Below are 23,678 nucleotides of genomic sequence, written 5' to 3'. Positions count from 1 at the left end.
AGAATTGTTGGTGTCAACAGGAATGTTAAAATCACCAATGATAATAGGAATTTCAGAGGACAGGAACTGGAGTGGAGGAGCCATGCAGAGAAATGATCTAAGAAAATAGAAGCAGGGCCAGAAATGTGGTAGATAACAGCGATTTGGAGGTTAGAGGAAGAGTATAGTCGGACTGTATGGACTTAAAAGGTATGGATTCACAAGCATCAACGCCCAGTGCATATGCGGACCTATGCTAAGTATCTCTTTTGAAACATTTCCATGCACCGTTCCAGCGTGTGTATTGTAAGAAGTAACATACCAGGACATTAAAGCAGCGGATTGTGTGATCACTAGAGCCAGTAAACAGTACGACGTTATTGCCTTGGCAGTGACTGACAAGAAGACAGTTTACTTTTGATGTATGTCCTTCAAAAACACCTGTACATTTCCGAGTCTGGGGAAGAAAAAATAGGATTATTAATTCTTACATTAATATTAATAGCAGAAACAAAATTTATAAATTGGTTCAAAGCTGTGCAGAACGGTTTGAATAAGGACAACAACTTTTTATATTGGTATGGGGCTGATGATATTTGAACTTTCTCAGCCATTCTAGCTGAACTTGTGAACTAAGAATTTACAATACCTCTGGGTCAATCCTAATCCCAGGTCTGTGAGCATCGAGTAAACAAGGATCCTTATCTTACCTAACAACCTCTAACCCCATTGAGATGGTCTGTTTGAATTAAGGCATCTTAATGACATGTATTTATGCTTGAAAAAAACATCTGTTTTCCCTTTTGATGTTGCATGTATAAAGCTGTCTGTACCACCAGCTTGCAAACTAACAGGATATAAGCCTGACGAAGGCTGCAAGGCCGAAAGCTTGCTTATTTTTATTCATTTTTAGTTAGCCAATAAATGGTATCATCCTGATTTAAAACTTCTTGCTAATTCTTACATATGGTCACATTTATTTCACATTGACTGAAACCTAAAACTTAAAGGGAACCTTAACTCACCTGGGGCATCTACCAGTCCCCTGCAGCCATCCTGTGCCCTCGCAGTCACTCTCGGCTCCCCCGGTCCCCCGCCGGCAGCTAGTTTTGTTTTTGCCAACTGAGTCGGCGGGCCATCACGCGTACATTTGCACGCATTCTCGCTGGTGCAGGAAGCTATAGCAGACATTAACATGTACATTTTTATGCATTGCCCTGCAACGCGTTAAAATGTACATGTTAATGCCTGCGATAGCTTCCTGCACCAGTGGGAATCTCTGCCATAGTCAAATGTTTAGACAAGTATCTTTAGTGTATGTTGTGTAGTCTAGGGCCAATTTAGGAGGAAGCCAATTAACTTATCTGTATGTTTTTGAGATGTGGGAGGAAATCGGAGTCCCCAGAGGAAACCCATGCAGACACGGGAGAACATACAAACTCCATGCAGATAGTGACCTGGCTGGGATACGAACCAGGGACCCAGTGCTGCAAGGCGAGAGAACTAACCACTACGTGCTTAGAGCTTAGTGTGATATGCTGCCCTGAAGTTTTGCACAGCAGTGTAGAGGATTATGATGTTGCAAGGTAGGGAGCCATACATTTAGAAGCATTAGGTGCTACTGCTGATTACAATTTTGCTGGAAACTGAGCATGATATTGTAAGCATGATAATGTGACTAGTCAAGCACTGTTCTATTTGGCTTACTGAGGACTCTATGATATGCATCTAACTGACTGGCGGCTTAATCTCTGATGGACTGCCGCTGTGCATGTGCTGCGGTTGTGGCTTGTGGTAATCACTGATGGACTGCCGCTGTGCATGTGCTGCGGTTGTGGCTTGTGGTAATCACTGATGGACTGCCGCTGTGCATGTGCTGCGGTTGTGGCTTGTGGTAATCACTGATGGACTGCCGTTGTGCATGTGCTGCGGTTGTGGCTTGTGGTAATCACTGATGGACTGTCGCTGTCCATGTGCTGCGGTTGTGGCTTGTGGTAATCACTGATGGACTGCCGCTGTGCATGTGCTGCGGTTGTGGCTTGTGGTAATCACTGATGGACTGCCGCTGTGCATGTGCTGCGGTTGTGGCTTGTGGTAATCACTGATGGACTGCCGTTGTGCATGTGCTGCGGTTGTGGCTTGTGGTAATCACTGATGGACTGCCGTTGTGCATGTGCTGCGGTTGTGGCTTGTGGTAATCACTGATGGACTGCCGTTGTGGCTTGTGGTAATCACTGATGGACTGCCGCTGTGCATGTGCTGCGGTTGTGGCTTGTGGTAATCACTGATGGACTGCCGCTGTGCATGTGCTGCGGTTGTGGCTTGTGGTAATCACTGATGGACTGCCGTTGTGCATGTGCTGCGGTTGTGGCTTGTGGTAATCACTGATGGACTGCCGCTGTGCATGTGCTGCGGTTGTGGCTTGTGGTAATCACTGATGGACTGCCGCTGTGCATGTGCTGCGGTTGTGGCTTGTGGTAATCACTGATGGACTGCCGTTGTGCATGTGCTGCGGTTGTGGCTTGTGGTAATCACTGGACTGCCGCTGTCCATGTGCTGCGGTTGTGGCAATCACTGATGGACTGCCGCTGTGCATGTGCTGCGGTTGTGGCTTGTGGTAATCACTGATGGACTGCCGCTGTGCATGTGCTGCGGTTGTGGCTTGTGGTAATCACTGATGGACTGCCGTTGTGCATGTGCTGCGGTTGTGGCTTGTGGTAATCACTGATAGACTGCCACTGTGCATGTGCTGCGGTTGTGGCTTGTGGTAATCACTGATGGACTGCCGTTGTGCATGTGCTGCGGTTGTGGCTTGTGGTAATCACTGATGGACTGCCGTTGTGGCTTGTGGTAATCACTGATGGACTGCCGCTGTGCATGTGCTGCGGTTGTGGCTTGTGGTAATCACTGATGGACTGCCGCTGTGCATGTGCTGCGGTTGTGGCTTCCCATAAGATCATTTTCAATTCGTCATTTTCAAAGTAGCTTGCAAGCTGATCAAATGTGGGCACCTCTGTTGTAGACTTATACAAAGATTAAACCTTGAACTGAAGATAGTTAGGTTTGCCAGAAAACATACCACTAGATTGTATGCCCGCACAGATTTGTCCGCAGAGCAGGTGTACAGCACACCACAATAGACCTGCATGGCATTGACAGATGCTTCATGTTTTTCAAAGCTGCCTTCTGTGGGGCTGTCATCCTCTCTAGGATCCGATGAAACATCTGCAAAATACAAATGGAAGTGATAAGGAATTAATAGCTGGATGGATTAAGTTTACTGCTTCCATCCATTTATACAGTTACAAAGATACTCTCCAGTCCTGCCTGCAGGAAATTTGACGGCAAGAGGAAAGCTTTGCCCTTATACCCTGCCACTGACTCGGGTACTATTCTCTAAGTTTGTGGCAAGAGCTATCTGTCCTGTAAACCCAAGCAGAAGATCGCTCCCTATTACTTGGGTAGTCAGGCCCGGCCGATTGGCCTCTGTGCTGTCAGGTAAGAAGGTGGGATCTACATCTACCTAAAAATTAAGAATGGAGTTTAGGAGTACAATAAAACTCTCTTTTTTCCCCTCCATCATTTACTAGGCTAGGGGATATTCTAGAGCAGCCCCATAAAGTGTAAAGGGTAGAGTGGGGGCAAAAACTTGGCAGAACCCCTTACACTGCCACCCGCAGCACCTTCTGTGCAAAAAGGGGTTCCCTGCCATGTTGATATGGTAAAATAAGGTGTCTTTTCTGAAAAATATGCACTGTTGGGGGTACTTGAGAACTGAGTTGATAAATCCTGCTTTAGGGTGTATGCTTAGCTGACAACCGGCTGAACCCATGGGCTGATTGTTGCCCAAGAAGCCACCTCTCTCCTGTAGGATTAGATAAAGAGGGTCAAAGCATCAGAGTGGAGGTAAGGCTTGAAGATATTTTATTTGGGGGCATAGACCGATCAGTAGTATAAATAGAAATAACTGAAGTGCAGTGTGCTAAATGACTACCAAGTAATTTTAGATTAAAGAATTTCATACAAGTAATCAAGGTACAAAAGAAATGAGACTGCCAGAGTCAGAAAAGTGGGGAGGAAGTGGAGACCTAGCTTAAAGGACCACTATCGCGAAAAAAGTAGTCAGTTAAAATCTGACAGAACTGACATGTTTTGGGCCAGTCATCTCTTCATGGGGGATTCTCAGGGTTTTCTTTGTTTTCAACAGTATTTCCTGAACAGCAGTTGCAAAGCCTAACTGACAAAATAGTGTGCAAGTGAGCAGGGAGGCTTACTATTTTGCCAGTTAAACTGCTGTTCAGGAAATGCTGTTGAAAATAAAGAAAACCCTGAGAATCCCCTATGAGGAGATGGACTAGTTCAAAGCCTGTAGGTCCTGTCAGATTTTAACTGCCTATTTTTTTTCGTGATAGTGGTCCTTTAAAGAGACTCTGTAACAAAATTTTCAGCCTTATTTCTTCTATCCTATACGTTCCTATACCTGTTCTAATGTGGTCTGTCTTACTGCAGCCTTTCCTATTTGCACAGTGGCTGTATTATCTCTGTTATATAATCGAATCTTCTTTCCTCTGACGTCTTTGTCGGGCTCAGGCAATCAGGCAGGAATGTGCTGCTCTGCTTGTAATAGGATAGAAGCTATACACACCCTCTCCACGTCCCCTGCAGGCTCTGTGTGAGTCACAGACTGAGCTCCTCTCAGCCTATCACAAGCTGGTTAGCAGCCATGTCTTTTGTTTGTGTGGCAATTACAAGCCAGGATCGCAGCAGGGAGTGGCAGAAACAGCACAGAGGGGCCCAGGAGAACATAATGAATAGAATGGTATGCTTTTTATTGTAAGAATTTTAGAGTACAGATTATGTTTAAGCTGTATCATAATCCGTGTTGCTTCTTAAAGGGGCACTGTAGTGAACTCTAGGCTACTGGGATTACCCTGGTAGCAAGTTGCAAATAGAAAAAGCAATACATACTAGGTAGTGTTTGTTGAAAAAGGTCATCTGGAAGGATAATTTATAGCACATTTACACATCCTGTTCATCAGTAAATAACAGGCAAGTGACTTGAAGTCGCCTGCTCACTTGCTGGTGAGCGTGCATTACGAAAACAGGCTTTATCTTCATTATCCTCACAGCAAAGAGAGAAGAGACATGAGCTGTAAGCACTTTCCAACTGGACAGCAGGGAACACACGGACAACGAGGCTAGCCTAGCTGATAAACCCATGAATACATGGCGAAAACATATCCCAGACCTGACTCAAAAGGAATGGGTGGAAGCGATTACTAATATGGTATCTACACCAATAGCTGCCAGACACAAATTAGTCTTACTTACATTTTCATACAGGACATATATCACCCCTTACAGACTCTTTAAAAAAGGGGAAGGGAGATTCGAGGAAATGCTGGAGATGTGGAGATGATAAAGTCGATTTTATGCATATATTTTGGACGTGTGCTAGAATTCAAGAATTTTGGACAAATGTACATGATACACTTTCGTCCCTTTTGAACAGCTTAAAGAGAACCAGAGACGAAGAAGCACGCACCCTCATGTATTTTATTACATTTATCAGTGGGAACATGACAGTAAACACCTACCCTGCTTTTAGTTTCATTCTTATCTGCTTAATTAGTCTATTAGCAGCTGTGATAAGAATCCCCAACTGGCTCAGTCTAGGTTTGACCTGGAATCATTATAGCCGAGTCACTCTTCTGTGGAGTCTTTTCTTTCCCAAGCCTGCCACCTCCTGGCTCAGATTTCCTGCTTTGCATACTGAGAGCTGTGATGACATGGGAGGGGCTGCTGCTGCTGAGAAGCTCTGAAACAGACAAGTTTTCAGAGCAATATGCAATATGATCTGTGTGATCTGTGTGCACTCTGTCTGCATACTGTAGATACTGATGATGACTGCAGTTTCATTCCTATGAGAGACACTTCCTACAGGCAGCTGCACATCATACCAAAATGAAAGCACACAGCAGCCTTTCTCATATAGCCTAGATAGCAGCATAGTCTCATATAGCCTAGACAGCACATCCAGAACAACTCATAACCCGGAAGCAGTAGGGATATGAGCCGGCGGCCATATTTGATTTTTCCTTGAGCAATAATGGATGAAAAACACTAAAAAAGGCACACCAGAGTGGCAAAATGATCAGGTAGAGCATTTATTCTTTACAAGCTATCGACTTATATGTTTATTTTGCGTGAAACGTTCATCTCTGGTTCCCTTTAATACCCTACACTATTAGGGCACTACCTTTAGGAATTGTTGGAGATATTGCACTCTCGGACAAAAAAAAATATGTTCTAGCCCGTTTGCTACTCATGTATGCCAAAAGAACGATTGCTATATAATGGAAACAATCATCTCCACCATCATTGGCAGATGTCAAAAGGGAGATTAATATGGATATTCCCATTTACAAATCTGTATATGAAAATAGAGGCTCTCTTAAAATGTTTTATAAAATTTGGAAATGTTGGTTATCACTCTGCAATATTGATATATAATTATTTATATGTCAAGTACTCTGATGTGTTCTGTATGCACATCCGCTGTAAGAGGGGGAAAGTCGGATGGGTGGTGAGGGAAGAAGGGAACCTTGTTTTGTATTGTTTTTTCAATGTTTAAAAAAAAACAAACAATAAAATGTTTTACACAAAAAAGAACAGCAGAAGACACCAGGTCACTTGCCTGTTATTTACTGATGGACAGGATGTGTAAATGTGCTACAAATTATCCTACCAGCTGACCCTTTTCAACAAACACTACCTAATATGTATTGCTCTTTCTATTTGCAACATGCTACCAAGGTTATCCCAGTAGCCTAAATTTCACTATAGTGTTCCTCAAAGAGGCCAATGGAAAAGGCATACAACTGTCAGGTGGAAGAGACAGCTGGGCTATAAATCGTCTTTGCCCTGAACAACCTCCAATAGCTGTCCCAGACACGTCACTGCTAGAGCCTGGTGAAAGGGGTAGGTGACGTGTCTATTGGGATTTGCAAGGGGATTGGGATGTTAAGCAGAAGAGAGCATATACTCATGAAAACCAGGGCTTGAATATCCCTTCTAATGAGCTAGTGTGAGGTCAATGGTTCACAGCCCAATGTCCTCATGATAGGGGTCAAGGATCCAAGCCAGGACAGGAAGTGGCCAGTGTACTGGTCTGATCCTGAATCCATAAGATCAGATCAGACCAGAGAATAACTAAAATAAAAAGATGAAAGAAAAAAAAAAAAGGTTTACAAAAAAGGAGCCAATTCCTATAGATTTTAAGCTGAAGAAAATGTAAAACAAATGGATGAAGCTTTCTTTCTAGTGTCCTGCTTCCAACAGGCAATGTGATGCCCAACTGGTAACACTAAGCCCGGCAATGAACAATACAGAAAGCTGAAGCACACTCACCTGAAAGAGCCTTTGCATCCGGAGTGGAAGCTCTATGCTCCAAGCTGGATAAAGACAAAAAGAGAACACAAGACTAAAATTAAATAGCTCTGCCAATTACAAAGAAAGAAAAATCATACGGAAATTAGTATTACTGTAAAAAGATTCTGTTACTTCTTTGTGCTTTGTACTGAACTAGTGTGCTCACAGCTGACACCTGCCTGGAATTTATTTTGCCAAATTACTACTCACAGCTGTTTCAGACACCTTCAGTTTGGTTCCAGCTAAGTCTGGCAGAGAGTGAATAAACCAAAAAAAGTAGCAATATTTTTATAATACTTGTTGCAATGCAACTGGTAGTGATCATTACGATTTCAGTTTGCAGTCAACTAGGGATTTTCTAAATGGACTGAAGCTAAAGTTGTACTACTTTGGAAATCTGCAATCTGTTCTTAATTTGTGGCGAATAGACAGCTTAGAAACATCTTTTGCTGCTATGAGTAGGTAGCTGCCCAGATTAAGGGCCCATTCACACTTGTGCGTTTTCAGAGCGATTTCAGCTTTGCTGAAAATCGCTAGCGATTTGAAAAACCTGTGCACAATGAAAGTGTATGTAAGTGTTCTCATCTAAGCGTTTAGCGATTTGCTGAAACGCAAACGCGTTGCATGCAGCGTTTTCTGAGCGATTCTGGAGCGATTAGCGTTTCAATAAAAGTATTTGAATTGAACTAGAAATCGCTAAACGCTAATCGCTGGAAAAACGCTCTCTATACAGTGAAAAATCGCTAGGAAAAAACGCCAGAAAAACGCTCAGCGTTTTGCGTTAGCGTTTAGCGTTTTCTAGTGTGAATGGGCCCTAAGGGCCCTTTTCCACTTGCAATCGCTAGCGTTCACGCTGAACGCTAGCGATTGCTGAATCGCAATTACCGGCGATTCCCCGACGTTCGCCGCCGCGATTTTGCTATGCTATGCACTGCATAGCAAAATCGCGGCAAATATCGCTCCGCCGCGCGTTCGCGTTCCTGACAAAAACGAATCGCGGTAGTGGAAATGACCTACCGCGATTCCTATGTTAAAAAGCAAACCGTAGCGATTGTAAAATCGCTAGCGGTTTGCGTTTTTGCGATTCAGCCAGCGCTGGTGGAAAAGGGCCCTATTGGTTACTCAATTTCCACACCTGGACTAATCCACTGGCTGAAAGCAAACTGACACTCCCATATTGCAGTATCTGCTAGAAATCTCACAGTATTAGTGTGACCAAGCAAAATAATATATACCATTTATCCCTGCAACATATAAAGCTAGACTGCAGGGACTGCCTTTTCCCAAATCCTTTAGTGCAATTTCACTATAAATTCTTCTCTACCATTAAAACTCCCACCAATTGAAAAGTAAACCAAAAATATAAGCAGAGCAATAAGAGATTTACTGTAAAAATTCTATTAGTATGTGTACAGGGTCAGGATGATTTCACATGGTAAGATAAGGAATTAAAGCCAGTCTACATTATATGCCTTCCCCACCCCCAAAACCTTCTCAGATATCACTTGATCCACTGGAGGCTCCAGCAATGAAGTCACACTTGGGACTTCTGGCTGGGTTGCTGATGTCTTCTGGATGTGAGCCACTGGGAGGTCGGAAAAGCAGGCCTTCTGCAATCAGTGTCTGGCAGGGTGCATGCCACTGCCAGAGTACCTTCTCTAACCTTCCGTATTTCCTTATCTCTATTTCTTTTCCTTATTTGCCCCACTTCTACCCAATCTCATGTGTTACCCCTTTCAGATAACATCCAGTTCTGTGCCATTCTAGATGCCTGTCCTCTTTTTTTAGAGGCACTTTCCTCTTTGTCCTACTGTAAATTTGTTGAGGCCGTAGATTAGAACTCTGAATTAGCGAGACGCCGACCATCTGTCACATGATATAAAATCACAAAGGAAGTCAGAAATGAAAGACAACCCTTTGGTTTCTGCAGCTGTCATGCTGATTCTGAGGTCTGGGTAACTAGGCATTTTTTTAAGCGCGATGGTAACTTTCAGAGAACATTGCTGGTGGTGATGCTGCTACTTCACTGATCTTACACGTTAACTGTGAAATCCGTTTCTTAACTACTGTATATCTGCAATAACACCTTTGTTAATAATGTTAAAGCGGACCTGAACTCAGAACGTCCTACCTGCTCTAAAAGATAAGCAACAGTATAATAACCTTTAAGCAAAAAACATTTCTTTGTTTCAGCTGATACAAATCCTAAAATAAATCTGCACCATTTCTACTTCTTGATTCATGGAAGCAGACATATTTTTAACATCCCGTTTCAAATGAGCTTATCTCTGCCTTGGCAGTCATGCAACACAGGGGAGAGATCAAATTACAACTTGTGATTAGACACAAATGAGGGGGAATTAGACAGGCTTAACGCTCTAAAATACATACAGGATTACTTTCTGTTTTCCTTCTGCCCTGTGCAAGAATTCAGGTCCACTTTGAGGCAATAGCATATTTCTTAGTCTAAAACTAAACATTTTTTATAGTCTGTATGATCTTCACCATCAAGTCCCCCCAATTGCTCACCTTCCCAAGTTGTCTTCTGTGTAGTTTGTGCCGAGTTCACTGGTTGAAGTTACTTCATCGTTTGTGTCTGTGCGGCTCTGGTTTAAACAGGCAAGTTCTAAAGGGTTGTCTTTGGATGGACTGTCTGGTTTTTCACCATCGGACATGGAATCTATCTCTACCACCTCATAGCGAGGGTTTGGTACCTCCATGACTTCTATGCTGGAATCACTGTCATTGTCTTTATTCATTTCAGCATCATGAGAGCCAGTATCTCCGTCCTGCTCTACAGATGTGGATGTGCTGACTGTGCCTTCCTTTGATAGTCGTCTGCCTTTGATTTTCCTAATAGGCTTACTAACCTCCTGCTCTGTGTCACTGTTTTCAGGAACGTGGGCAGCACGCAAGGTCTTCTTTTTTCGCAACCGCTTCTTTTTCTTGGATACTTTAGCTTCTGCGGTAACCAAGGTTGAATCTACATGCTCGGATGGTGCAGTGGAGCAGTTGTTTTCTTTTGGAGATATGCTAACAGAAAGAGACTGGCTCTGAAGTGTAGTAGTGATAGATGCAGTGACTCTTTCAGAGCTGTGTTTTAGTGCTAAACATGGAGGCTGTGATAAACGTGGAGGTGATGTAGCAGTTGACACGCTTTGCCTATCAATGTGTGCTGGGAATTTGCTTGCAAGCTCGGACAGAGAAATAGTGGCAGTGATAATTGGATACACTGAGGTAACTTGATGGTTTTCACCTGTCAAACACAAAACAATTAACAGATTTCCCAATGAGCCAATTTATTATTATTTGTGTATTAGGCATTACACTCAGGCTGGGTTCACATGCTGTATGACATATCGTGAAAAAGTAGCGTTTTCGGATGGTGAGTTTGTGATTTGCTATTGCGTTTTTACCACGCTTTGCGTTTGCATTTTTTTTTTACGCAGATGCATTTTTCATGTGTTTTGCGGTTTGCTAATGGAAAACGCATATGTGTTTTGTTTGCTTTTTTTTTTATTATTTATGCAAAGCACTAGGAAGACAACAGGAAGCGAAACACATCACAGAACTTTTTAATAAAAAGCGCATTAAAAAAACGCATGAAAAACGCAATGCATTTGCGTTACCATAGACTTTCTTTATGTGCGTTTTGGCAGCCAGCCTGCATATTATGCAACACTGCCAGCGTCTGCAGAACTCTTAGGTGTGTTCAGACAATGCGCGTTTGCAGAACGCATAGAGATGCAAAGAAAACACAAGTTGAAAATTTAATGCGTTTTTGTATGCGTTTTTCTTGCGTTTGAATGCATTTTCTATTGCGTTTTTCACACAAGAAACAGAAAAGAATTATGGGAAACGCAGAGAAAAACGTACGCAAAAAACGCAATAGTACGCGTTTTTGATACTCTTCCATAGACTTTCATTGTGTCCGTTTCTGTGCGTGATGCACAGAACTGCGTACAGCAATGCGGATGAGAAACGTATGTGTGTGAACAAAATGGCTATGAACGCGCATAGTCTGAACAGGGCCTTACAAATCGCAAGTGCAACGCTGGTACTTCTGCGTCCCATAGACTAACATTTCTGGATAAAACCCAGCGTTTCCCGCTCCACAATCGTTTCTGCCATGTGTGCACCCGGCCTAAAAGGAATGCAAAGGTTTTCTTTTAACATTGTGTTAAAGGGACCCTGCATAGTGCCATTAAAAGGAAATCTGGACTTAAACCTGGGGCTTGAATCAACCTCCAGCAGGTGGTGCTACCGTTCTGACCGGACGTTGATTCAACGTCCGCGCTAACGAACCGTCCCGACGTGATCGTGCGCACCGGAGAGGGGAGATTAAGCTGTCATATGACAGCTGGCATCTCCCCTAAGTGATCATCAGCCATCGCTTATGACTGCTGATCACGTGATCACTATGATCGCCGTCGGATCGTAGTCATCAATTTGACAGCTGCGGCGGTAGGGGGGAAAGAAGAGGATCCACTTACCTCCCTGCCGTTCCCGCGACGATCGGCGCCCCCCACCGCTCTTATCGGCATCTCAAGCCACGACCCGGAACTAAGTGGCAGTAGGAGCTGAGATGCCAGCCGGAGCGGAGGGATCCGCTGCGGCTCGTCGCTGGAGCCTGGAAGGTGAGTGAAAGCTGCTGCACACAAGGGGGACACCTGGCCACCATGGGGGGACACTGCCCAGCCAGACCCTGCAGGGATACGGCTGCCTGACCCCCCAAACGCCGCCTCCCCTTCTGCAAAAATGCCTGGTCCTGAAGGGGGGTTAGGCGGCCGGTCCCGAAAGGGTTAACAAGTAAAAAAAAGATACTGTTATCTCCAGTTTGAATGGGGATTTGGAGCTGAATTGCAAAACAAAGTGCTTTGTTTAACCATTTTAGTGATGTTCTGCTAGAATTATTTTCTGGGATAGTAGCTTTCAAGCTGTGAGGAATCTTTTAGAGCGAAGTAGAAATGCTGACTTTTAGACCACTTTAACCTCCTTAGCGGTATGCCCGACACTGTGTCGGGCACACCACTCTGTGGCCCCAGGAGTCCCCCTTAATTAAATAAATATGGCAAATGAATGTAAATCCTCTAGCTAGCACTAGGCTAGCTAGTAAGAGACTCCGGGCACCCCTGGATCCCGCCGATCCCCCAGTTTATACGTTACCCCCCCTGGATCCAGCGATTGTGCAGCCTCCCGGCACAGCTCCGGTCTCTCTACGGGGTGGATCGGGTTTGCACATGACGTCGGCGACGTCATGGCGTCATCTGCGATCCTCCCCATAGTGAACACCGGAGCTGTCCAGTGAGGCTGCGCCGATCGCTGGATCCAGGTGGGGTAACGTATAAACGTGGGAGCAGCGGGGATCGAGGGGTGCTGGAGTCTCTTACTAGCTAGCCTAGTGCTAGCTAGAGGGTTTATAGCCATTTGCCACATTTATTTTAAAATCGGGCAAAAAGTGACAAAACCTCCTGAGCGGCGTAACGCTCAGGAAATTAAGGGACCACTACTGCGAAAATCTTAAAATTTAAAATACATGCAAACACATAGAAATAAGAAGTAAATGTCTTCCAGAGTAAAATGAGCCATAGATTGCTTCTCTCCTAAGTTGCTGTCACTTTTAGTAGGTAGTGAAAATCGGACAGAACCGACAGGTTTTGGACTAGTCCTCTTCACGGGGGATTCTCAGCATGGCCTTTATTCTTTATAAAGACAGTACCTCAAAATAATTTGTAAGAAGTTGCTGACCAATCCTCCCTGCTCACTGCACACTTTTTGGCCAGTTGGACAGAGCAACTGCCATTCACTGAGTGCTTTCGAAAATAAAGAAAACCCTGAGAATCCCCCATGAGGAGATGAGCTAGTCCAAAACCTGTTGGTTCTGTCAGATTTCTACTACCTACTGTAAGTGAAAGCAGCATAGGACAAAAGTAATTTATGTCTCATTTTACTCTGGAAGAAACGTACTTCTTATTCGTATGTAAGTAGGAAGTAAGCAATTTCCTAAGATGAAACTAGCAGGCAAGAAAGATCTGAAAGGATTATTGTTTACAAATTTAAGTACAGGTTTTTTTTAATACCTATTGCTAGTTATTCCTAATCAACTCATTCACTCCCCTGGCCTGCATATTATTGTCTATAATGCTGGGAATACTCGGCTTGATTCTGAGCTGATAAGATGGCTCGATAGATAATTTCCAACATGTCCGATCACCGTTCGATCGTTTTGCCGCTTGAATCCTCATTGAAGTGAATTGAAAAAAGATAAGAAAAACGAGCAGAAGATAAGAGAATTGAGCGGGCAAAACGATTGGGCGCAGAATCGAGCGGCAGAATCGACCCGTGTATTCCCAGCATAAAAGAGGGTAAAGGAAACCGCAAACGCAGTCAATCTCCATTTTGGTGCTGTGGTTAGGTGGGGCTGGGTACACATACAAAAAGATAGTTGTTGCCTGATCTGGCTTTAAAGTGAACCTCCGGACTAAAAATCTACCCAGCAGTACTGAAAAGGCTTGGTGTTTCTTTAACAGTTTCACAGCATCAGAACTTTGTTTTTCTTACCAAAGCATAATTTTTATCTAAGCTCCACCCATCAAAGAAAAAAAAGCCCGGGCTTTTTTCCCCTGATGCTGTGTAGAGCATGATGGGATTTCCTATGTTGTTATTCACTTTGCCTAGCAACTGGGAGAGGCGCTCAGGACACAGGACAGTTGGAACTGTGTCTCATGTTCCTTGTCACCTCCTTTCAACCAAAAAGATGGCTGCCATCATGAAATCAAACATTTGCCTGTTCTTTTAAAACAGGGTGGGTAAGAGATTATATTACCTATCTATTTTAATTAGCATAACTAACGTAACTTAATGACAATATGTTTGTTTAGGCTGGAGTTCCTCTTTAAGAATAGGACAGGGTATTTTGACCCAAACAACACTTTAGTAATTGACAGAGTAAGAATTTGTCATTGTACTAATGGAAGAAAGCCCCAAATGAAAAGCAGCGAACATACCATTAGTTTCCGGTGGTGCAGCTGTCGGTAAAGGTGGAGAAGGAAGCAGTGGTGTAAAGATGCTTTCTGGAGTTTTTGCAGGTGTCACTGGTTCTTGCTTTATAGGCACTGACGAATCAGGGAGAGTGGATGTGGCAGGAGCACAAAGGGCAGCTGCCGGGGTGTAAATGGGGACTGGAGCTGGTAAGAGGGAGCTGGCTGGAGTCTGAGCAGGAAGATAATGTGGCGCTTCTGAGAGGAAAAGAAATGTATTTCTTGTACTGATGGCTGGTGCCTGTGGAGCGGGAGGTAAGCTTGCCCCTCCTCCTTCTGCATCATTGGTTGACTCAAAGGTCCCTGTTTACAAATGTAAAATAGAAAATAAAATACATCCAAATCATCATAAAGTTATCTTAACATGCAAATTTCCACTGACCCAAGAAGTCTGAGAAACTGAGGCAACAAAAGCTTGAAACCGATTATATTTGATGTTGTTAAAGTGGACCTGAACTCTTGCACAGGACATATGGAAATCATATGGGAATGCACCCTGTATGTATTTATAGAGTTTATCCTGCCTAATTCTCCCTCATTTGTGTCTAATCACAAATAATAATTTGATCTCTCCCCTGTCACATGCCTGCCACGGCAGAGATGGCAGATAAGCTCATTTGAAAGCACAGGAGGTTAACAATATTTCTGCTTCCATGAATCAGGAAGTAGAAACAGTGCAGATTTATTTTAGGATTTGTATCAGCCTTAAAGGAATACTATCGATTGAGACGACTTTTTTTTTTTAATACTCTATATTAGTGTACACATTACCACTAGTGCTAGGGGCACTTTATTTATTCACCCAGGTCTCTCTCTCACTATCCCTGCTTAAAAATACATTTCTCACACACTTTTTTCACTGTGTCACTCACAGCTTGCAGGAGACCTGAGGAGAAACAGGCTGATCTGAGGTGGTAACAGGTAACTAAATTAGCTGTAATATTGCTGGAATATAACAAGCTATAACACTAGTCTTTGTTTACACTCAGACGGGCTGCCTGCTTGAGGTGATTCACTCCAGGCTGCATCCACTTTACAAGCTGCTGAGAGGGGCAGACCACTGTCTACAATTAGCATTATTAGTATCTTTATCAGTCAAGAGAAGCAAAGATAATAAACACACATTGCTAGAATCTTTAACCCCTTACCACCATATCAACAAGATTCTTTCAGCAAGGTGATAATTAAACTATAAACTGAAGAGTTGATAGCAACTCCCCTGTGCAGAGACGTGGTCTAGCCCTCTGGGAGCCCAGTATTTAGATACATTTTGTATCCAACACTGACGCCAAAACTGACCCGAAGGATTTTACAGCTGAGAGGAACAGCTGTGTCAGGAATCAAATTCCTCCTAGTACTTGTCCTAATGTGTGCTACAACATACAGCATTTAAGAATAAATGCATACATCGATAGTATTCCTTTAACACAAAAATGTTTTTTTTGTTTAAAGGCTATTATGCTGTTGCAAATCTTTTAGAGCAGAGAGGAAGGTCTGAGTTCAGGTCCACTTTAAAGAGACTATAAAGAGAAGAGGAAAAACGAGAGACGCAGCAACTAATAAATTGATTTTGTATTGTAGAGTGAGAGAATCCCACACACATTTTGATTGCTTTCTCATATGCCCCTGGCACTAACAAGGGGGCGGGGCTAAGCGCTGGAAGACGGCACATACAGGGTTCGGGTGGTGATTTCAAAGAAAAAGACCCAGAGATTCATAACTTTGTTACAAGTGGATCCAGCTAATGTCTAATTTTGACTTTATAGTCTCTTTAACTGGCGGGTAGAGGTGGTGATTGGCTACATTCCAGCGTTCCCCCCCAGATTTTTCTCACAACATAGAGCTTTATGGCTTTAATAATAACAAAGCCTTGTAGTGCCAGGGGCATGTGAGAAAGCAATGAAAACTTGTCTGGGATTCTCTCACTCTACACAATCATTTTATTAGCTGTTGCATCTGTTGTTTTTATAAAGAGATTTCCCCATTTCCTGTCTGGAAAGGAAGCAAAGCAAAGGAAATTCTCACTGAAGGGGAGACTGGACGGCAATAACAACCCAAAATATGAGCTAACTCATTACAAGACTATTTTCTTCACTTGGAGTTGCGCTGTAATCCCTCAGTGGAAATTTGCATGTCAGGATAATGTGTTGCTCATCACTGATATGTGTAGAGTTACTGGATGACCACACGATCTTCATACACATTCTCATACCTTGAAGTCCCTGAAGAATCTGTATTCTCTGCATTCTCAGGCTGCTCATTTCCATTGTGATCTGCATTATAGGAGCACAAATTACAATTACTCTCAATGAAAATAAGAGCGTTCGTTTCGCATCTCAGATATTTCTTTGTTCATAAAAGTGAATAGGAGATTATAAAAATATTCACATATTTTTGCAGTAATTCCAAAGCTATTTCCATTAAAAAAACTCACAGTCACATAGCCCAGAGATTTGTGCACAAAGTATACAGCTGCCAGAAGAGTGGGAGTTGCTTCCTCAGCACCAAGCAAATACCTGACCACACCCACCTACTTCCTCTCCTGCAAATATTTAACTGTTTGAGGCAAATTATGATATATTCCACAGAAGGCTAGATTTACACCTTGGGAGCCTAGCAATAGAAGTTCGGGCACCCTAAACTTCGACCGCTGCCAAACCCACAAATCCTGCCACAAACTTGGTCTTGCCCACTAAACAGAACCACCACTGTGCTGCTTGACCAACTTGGCTGTCATTTCTTACCCCTTGTTGCCTTCCTCTGCGTGCTGTCACTGTCCACAGAGAATATAAAGCTGGATGGGACCAATCAAGCCCTCTATGCTCTCTTAGTGGTGGCAAGTCCTTCTCCAGGCACATAGCATAGAGAGCTGCAAGGGTTAGCTGAATGGCACTTCCTGTCCAGCTCTCTATACTACATGAATGGAGCCAGGCTGGTCACTGCTGAGAGTCCACAGAGAGGTGGAGAAACGGCACCTAGTGTGCCTAATGCAAGGTCCAACCCTGGAGCCTAAGGAGCCGGTGAGATGCTGGAGGATCCTGAGACTTTGTTTTATATGAGCATTTTATACGGCAAATTGTAAGTGCACTACCTTTATATGTGATATTAATAAAACGGAATTACGCTATGGACAACCTTGTTTGAGCCTTAGGTGTATCACTTGGCGGAAGTTTGGAGTGTTGACATACAAATACGCTATACTGCTGGTCTGTTACGGGTCGGCGCCCACATCTGGTGAGAGTCCTGTGTGTAGGAGTGGTGGAGGCATGCTGGGTGATGAGGTTGCTGACTGGGAGCACTGGTGGCAATACGAGTTATATGATAAGGCGGTATCACACTATTACTGTCCGTTTCTCTTCCCTTTTTATATGCATGGATATCTGAGGAGCCTGTTGGGATGCATGCAGGAAAACTACTGGCAAGGCCAAAAACGTTGTTTGCTGATCTGAAAGGGTTGGCCCACTTATCCGGTGAGCTTATGGTGTTACTATATGTTTTAACCTCATGCACGTTTATGAAGAGAACACTGAGTGGAGGAAAACTGCCGGAATCATTGGTGGACTTTTTGGGGGGTCAAAACCCCATACAGTTGATAAAGGGACATTAAATTATAATGTGTATCCTATATGTATTTTTCTAGCTAAAGTTTTAGTGATATCTTGATCTGTTGAGCGCTCTGCAAGGTTATCAAATTTAATATCTATGGGTGTAGCACACACTTTTTTGCAGTTAACGAACCAGAATAATATTTTGGTGTTTTAAAGAAATCTGGGGTGGTTCTGTCAAGCTGGTTGTAAAGTGAGGCGCGCACGGTTATCCCATTATAGTTATTTTATAAGGTCCAACCCTGATTCCACATAGAATACATAAGAAAAACAAAAACTTGAGTCTGAGCTAGGGTTTTAACCATTTGCGGACCGACGCAGTTGAAATCCATGTCCCGCATGTGGCAGTGCGGATCCGACAGGACCTAGATTTTAATCATCCGCCACACAGTCACGCCGCTCCCGACGTTTTCTCCCCGCCGCAATACACTTGCCTTGCTGTCTCTATGACGGCAGAGCTCTATGAGGTCAGGCGCCGTTTTTATTGGTTCCTGGCCCTGTCATCACTGTAAGCCAATCTCATCGGTCAACTGTAAGGATGCCCATATATCACTCGATATTACGGCCCAGTCGACCTTCGATCATGCTGCTGCTGTGTGGCTAAGTGCACGTTTTTGCTTTGCTTACTTTGATAAAGGGGCACCTTGCGGCCCTGAAATGCCAGATATGTATTAAAGGATACCCGAAGTGACATGATGAGATAGACATGTGTATGTACAGTGCCTAGCATACAAATAACTATGATATTTTTTCTTTCTCTGTTTGAAAGAGTTAAATATCAGGTATGTAAGTGGCTGACTCAGTCCTGACTCAGACAGGAAGTGACTAGAGTGTGACCCTCACTGATAAAAAAATTCCAAATATAAAACACTTTCCTAGCAGAAAATGGCTTCTGAGAGCAAGAAAGAGATAAAAAAAGAGGAATTTCTTATCAGTGAGGGGCACACTGTAGTCACTTCCTGTCTGAGTCAGCCCCTTACATACCTGATATTTAACTCTTTCAGGCAGAGAAAGAAAAAAGGAACACAGCATAGTTATTTGTGTGCTAGGCACTGTACATACCCATGTCTATCTCATCATGTCACTTCGGGTATCCTTTAAGCAGCTAAACAAACAGTTTTACAGAAGCTGAAAAGGAAGCAAACGAGAGCGAGGACAAATAGCTATATCTTCAGCGGCCCGCTTCATGGCGCACCTGCCAGGGCACTCAATTCTGCGTTCTGCGTGGGGGGTGAAAGCGGCACATTGTGGGGACTAACAATTAATAAACACTGTGCCACAGTTCAATAAAATATCTATGATTAGTTCACCAGTGCCTGGGATCGCTACAGAAAGTCCAGTTCAGGAAAAATATTGTGCAAAATACTGCTGCGCTCTCCAGACCTGTACTGTCTCCTATTGAGGTGATACACAACCACTTGCTTTATGCTTCAACCTGCAATATAAAAGCTTCACATAGAGCAGTAATGTTCTGCATATTTATTAGTTCTTTTTACTATCAAGCTCAGGCCACACTGTGTGGAAATTCTCATCCCGTGCTCAGTGATATCACTCAGTGCTCAATCAGTGCCAATCCCACATCAATATATGCCAAACCGCTCACCAGATGTTGCCCACCTCAGTTTACAGGTGGAAACTTCACTTACGCTCACTGCCAGTCAATGCCTCAACACTTGTCACTGAATTCTTCTTTTAATCCATAAAAAGCATCTCCATAAAAACATAAAAGGTATACATAGCGTAATATTGTCAACATCAATCTCTGGGCGCTTTAACAATTGCACTTACGCGTCCCGGAGTTTAATCAGCATGTAACAAAATCCTCAGCCAATGCCTATTCACTCTATGCGGGGTGGACGTCCGAGGCGATTCCGCTCCTGATCCTCCCTTCTACCGCAGGGTGTACGTCGCTCGTCCGTGCTCTCAGTCCCGACCGGCCGGGCAGCTCACTTCCTAGCTGACGTGTCGACGTCAGCTAACCGCTAACGGGCGGAGCTAACAGCTGACGTCGACACGTCAGCTAGGAAGTGAGCTGCCCGGCCGGTCGGGACTGAGAGCACGGACGAGCGACGTACACCCTGCGGTAGAAGGGAGGATCAGGAGCGGAATCGCCGCGGACGTCCACCCCGCATAGAGTGAATAGGCATTGGCTGAGGATTTTGTTACATGCTGATTAAACTGCGGGATGCGTAAGTGCAATTGTTAAAGCGCCCAGAGATTGATGTTGACAATATTACGCTATGTATACCTTTTATGTTTTTATGGAGATGCTTTTTATGGATTAAAAGAAGAATTCAGTGACAAGTGTTGAGGCATTGACTGGCAGTGAGCGTAAGTGAAGTTTCCACCTGTAAACTGAGGTGGGCAACATCTGGTGAGCGGTTTGGCATATATTGATGTGGGATTGGCACTGATTGAGCACTGAGTGATATCACTGAGCACGGGATGAGAATTTCCACACAGTGTGGCCTGAGCTTGATAGTAAAAAAAACTAATAAATATGCAGAACGTTACTGCTCTATGTGAAGCTTTTATATTGCAGGCTGAAGCATAAAGCAAGTGGTTGTGTATCACCTCAATAGGAGACAGTACAGGTCTGGAGAGCGCAGCAGTATTTTGCACAACATTGTGGAGACTGCCAATCAGCGCGCTCACAGCTTTTGGCCTATTTTGTTAGGCCACAAGTTGTGGAGGTCACGGTATGTACGTGAGGGTTTATCCATTCACCCATACGCATATAAGGTACTTTCTTTTTTGGGGGCGACATTAAGACCTGGAGATATGAAAACCTTTACAGACATGTAGAAATAATTTTACCTGTTGTTTTAGAACCATTAAACGCTGGACTTCTAAGTAGGCTGCCTGGAGAGCAGTACGGGCATGGTTCAGGTTATCATCAGCACCTTGGAGCGAGTTGCTTAGTTCTTCCTCCTTTAAGGAGATGCTTAACAGTTGGTCCACTTGGTTGCGTTCTACAGAGGCACAGATTGGAGCAAAAGCAAAAAACAAATGCTTAAGAATTTGAATAACCGTCACCCGAGGTGAGAAACATATGGAGGCTGGTACATTTATTTCCTTTTAAACAATGCACATTGCCTGGATTTGCTGCTGATCCACTGCCACTAATACTTTTAGCCATAGACCCTAAACAAGCATGCAGATCAGATGTCTCTGACTCAAGTCTGACTGGATTAGCCGCATGCTTGTTTAAAGTATGTGATTGAGACACTACTGACCAGAAATATGAGCAGGACTACCAGGAACTGATATTGTTTAAAAGGAAATAAATATGGCATTCTCCATATGTCTGTCACCTCAGGTTCCTTCTAAGCTACATCGTCTGCAGGGGGAGTCAAGACCCAATACAGACACCACAAAAACATTGTGATTAAAACATCGGTACTCAAACTTGTGACTGCGCAGTCAAACACACCAAAATAAAGAGAGAGAAACAAATGCAAAACTGTAAAGAACGAGTATACAATTTAATGAATGAAATGTATGTACTCTCTCCCCTGTGTCCAGAGCAAATGTCCTAGAGTGCATATATAAAGTCAGAAGGGGGTAAGTAAGAGAGATGAAAAGAAAGGGACTGACTGGCTCACAGAGAATAGCCACCAGTCCACTGAGGTTCGCCTCATTCACTTTCTGTTCACACTTAAACACTTATCAGTTTAAAGAGGACCTGTCATCTGAAGTGCAACTTGTCTCCAGTCAAGAGCGCTAACCATAGAAGTAAGCAGATGAAATTAAATAAAAAAATCTTCCAGATAACTGAAGCCATATGTATAAGGAAGCTGTACAATGTATGCTAGTGGTGGTGGTGGTGGGTGGGTTTATATATTAGTGAGGGAAGTGCATGGTAAAATACATATGCCATTTACCAGTCACTTGTGACTGGCATGCACTTTCATTACATTTCAGCTACCACGGCTGTTTAAGCTGTATTTTGGTTGCAAAATACCATTGCTAAACATAAAATGTTCTGCACATGTTCCCTGAAGCACTAGAGTCCCAAGTGTAGAACATGCATCAATGTTAATTTCTCTTCACATGCAAGAGGTAGCTGTGGCAGGCAAATCAAAGCTGAAAGTGTGGAAAGAATTTTATAATTAATCTGTTAATCTTTATGTATATCCTGTGTAACCTATGTGGCTATACAGACCACATGCACAAGATTAGATTATTGTGTTAGAGTGACACTTTAAGTAAAAGGATTATTGTTAACCAAGGAGTTATCACGATATCACTGAATATATGTTATATATATGTTTTGAACCATTCACTGTGCACAGCTTTCTATATTCCTTCACAGTAAAAGACCAGAACAACCTTCAAACCTCCCCCCAGTGTCATTCTGTGCCAGGCGCAGAATGAGCAGGTTGAAGGGGCCAGTCTAAACCAGTTTCCTGAAGGTGAGAGCGACTCTGAGAGAAACGAATCAGGAAACTGGTGAACAGAAGATTTCTTGTTCCTGTTGACTTCTAAATTATTTATGAAGGACACAGAGGAGGACCGGACACACCCAGAAGAAGAAACTGGACATTGCTCATTGGACTCATGGGATTACAGACTGTTTGGAGGGAGGAATATATTAGCATGTTAACTGGGGTATAAAGATCAACAGAGGAAGGAAGTCTCCACCCTTTTGTGACTGGCCAGGCTGCAGCTAGCCTGTTTCTCCTTTAATAAATGCTGGTAAATAAAAGGGTCCTCAGCTGAGTGAATAAAGATTTCATTTTCATTGGCACGAATTGAAGAAGTCTCATTGAGTAAGTTATTTTCCTTTAACAAAAGCCACTAACGCTAACACAGTTGTTAAAGGGGCACTATGGCTAAATTATGTTTATATTATCATTTAATATAAAATATGTGCAATTATAGCAATGTGTAAGACTTGTATGGAAATGTGCTGGTTCAGCGTCGCTTAGCTTTCTCTGGCGACGGGACTCCAGCACTGATTTAGGGTAAAGCAATATTGAAACAGAGTTTTATTCAGCCATAATACAAGTCTTACACATTGCTATAATTGCACATATTTTATATTAAATGATAATATAAACATAATTTAGCCATAGTGCCCCTTTAAGTAATTCGTAGCAATCGCCTTTGATTTGTCCATCGCCAGTTCCTTTTCCAAGTGGAAAACTGAATACTGTAGTAAGCAAATTCTGTGCTCAACATTATTCATGAAACAATTTACCAGTACTGAAAAGAATTAAAATGAACAAAGCTAACCTTCCCATGTGTATGTACAAACAAAGACAAAAAAGTAGATTCTTTTTTAAGAAAACACACCTTTTCTTCCTCTGATTTTTCTTCTTTTAGAGTTTCTTTCCAGGTTTGATGTTTCAGGACAGGAACCATCCTTACCAAGGGAAAGGAAGAATGAAATAACAAGTAAATACCATGTGAACATCTGACAGAACTAAACGCATTTAGCGGTATCAGGCAAATCGGGAGCATGCAGTTTCTGGACAAATTGGGCACTGCCATAGACTTCAATTGAAAGCATCGGCAAGCTGGCACCAAACGGGAACCGGACCCTGGTACCCAGTAATTATTTTTGGGGTGTGTGTGTGTGTGGATAGGATTAGGCGGCAGGTAGGGGGTGTCTAAGGCA

General features: G+C 43.2%; 1 protein-coding gene across 1 annotated transcript in view; it reads right to left on the bottom strand.

The window, feature by feature from the left end:
- ZNF106 (zinc finger protein 106) overlaps window positions 1–23,678 on the bottom strand; it is a 100,756-nt gene that overhangs the window by 27,182 nt on the left and 49,896 nt on the right. Inside the window, exons 7-14 of the mRNA XM_068254014.1 lie at window positions 23,354–23,423; window positions 20,873–21,027; window positions 16,663–16,723; window positions 14,418–14,753; window positions 9,940–10,666; window positions 7,390–7,433; window positions 3,059–3,204; window positions 302–436 (exon numbers count right to left, since the gene is read on the bottom strand). Coding sequence (XP_068110115.1) covers window positions 302–436; window positions 3,059–3,204; window positions 7,390–7,433; window positions 9,940–10,666; window positions 14,418–14,753; window positions 16,663–16,723; window positions 20,873–21,027; window positions 23,354–23,423 — 1,674 coding nt within the window. The remainder of the gene's footprint in view (window positions 1–301; window positions 437–3,058; window positions 3,205–7,389; window positions 7,434–9,939; window positions 10,667–14,417; window positions 14,754–16,662; window positions 16,724–20,872; window positions 21,028–23,353; window positions 23,424–23,678) is intronic.

The sequence above is a fragment of the Hyperolius riggenbachi genome, chromosome 9 (genome assembly GCF_040937935.1).
Source record: "Hyperolius riggenbachi isolate aHypRig1 chromosome 9, aHypRig1.pri, whole genome shotgun sequence".
NCBI classification, from domain to species: Eukaryota; Metazoa; Chordata; class Amphibia; order Anura; family Hyperoliidae; genus Hyperolius; species Hyperolius riggenbachi.
Note: the sequence above shows the minus strand (reverse complement) of the source record. Positions and strands in the feature narration are given on the sequence as shown.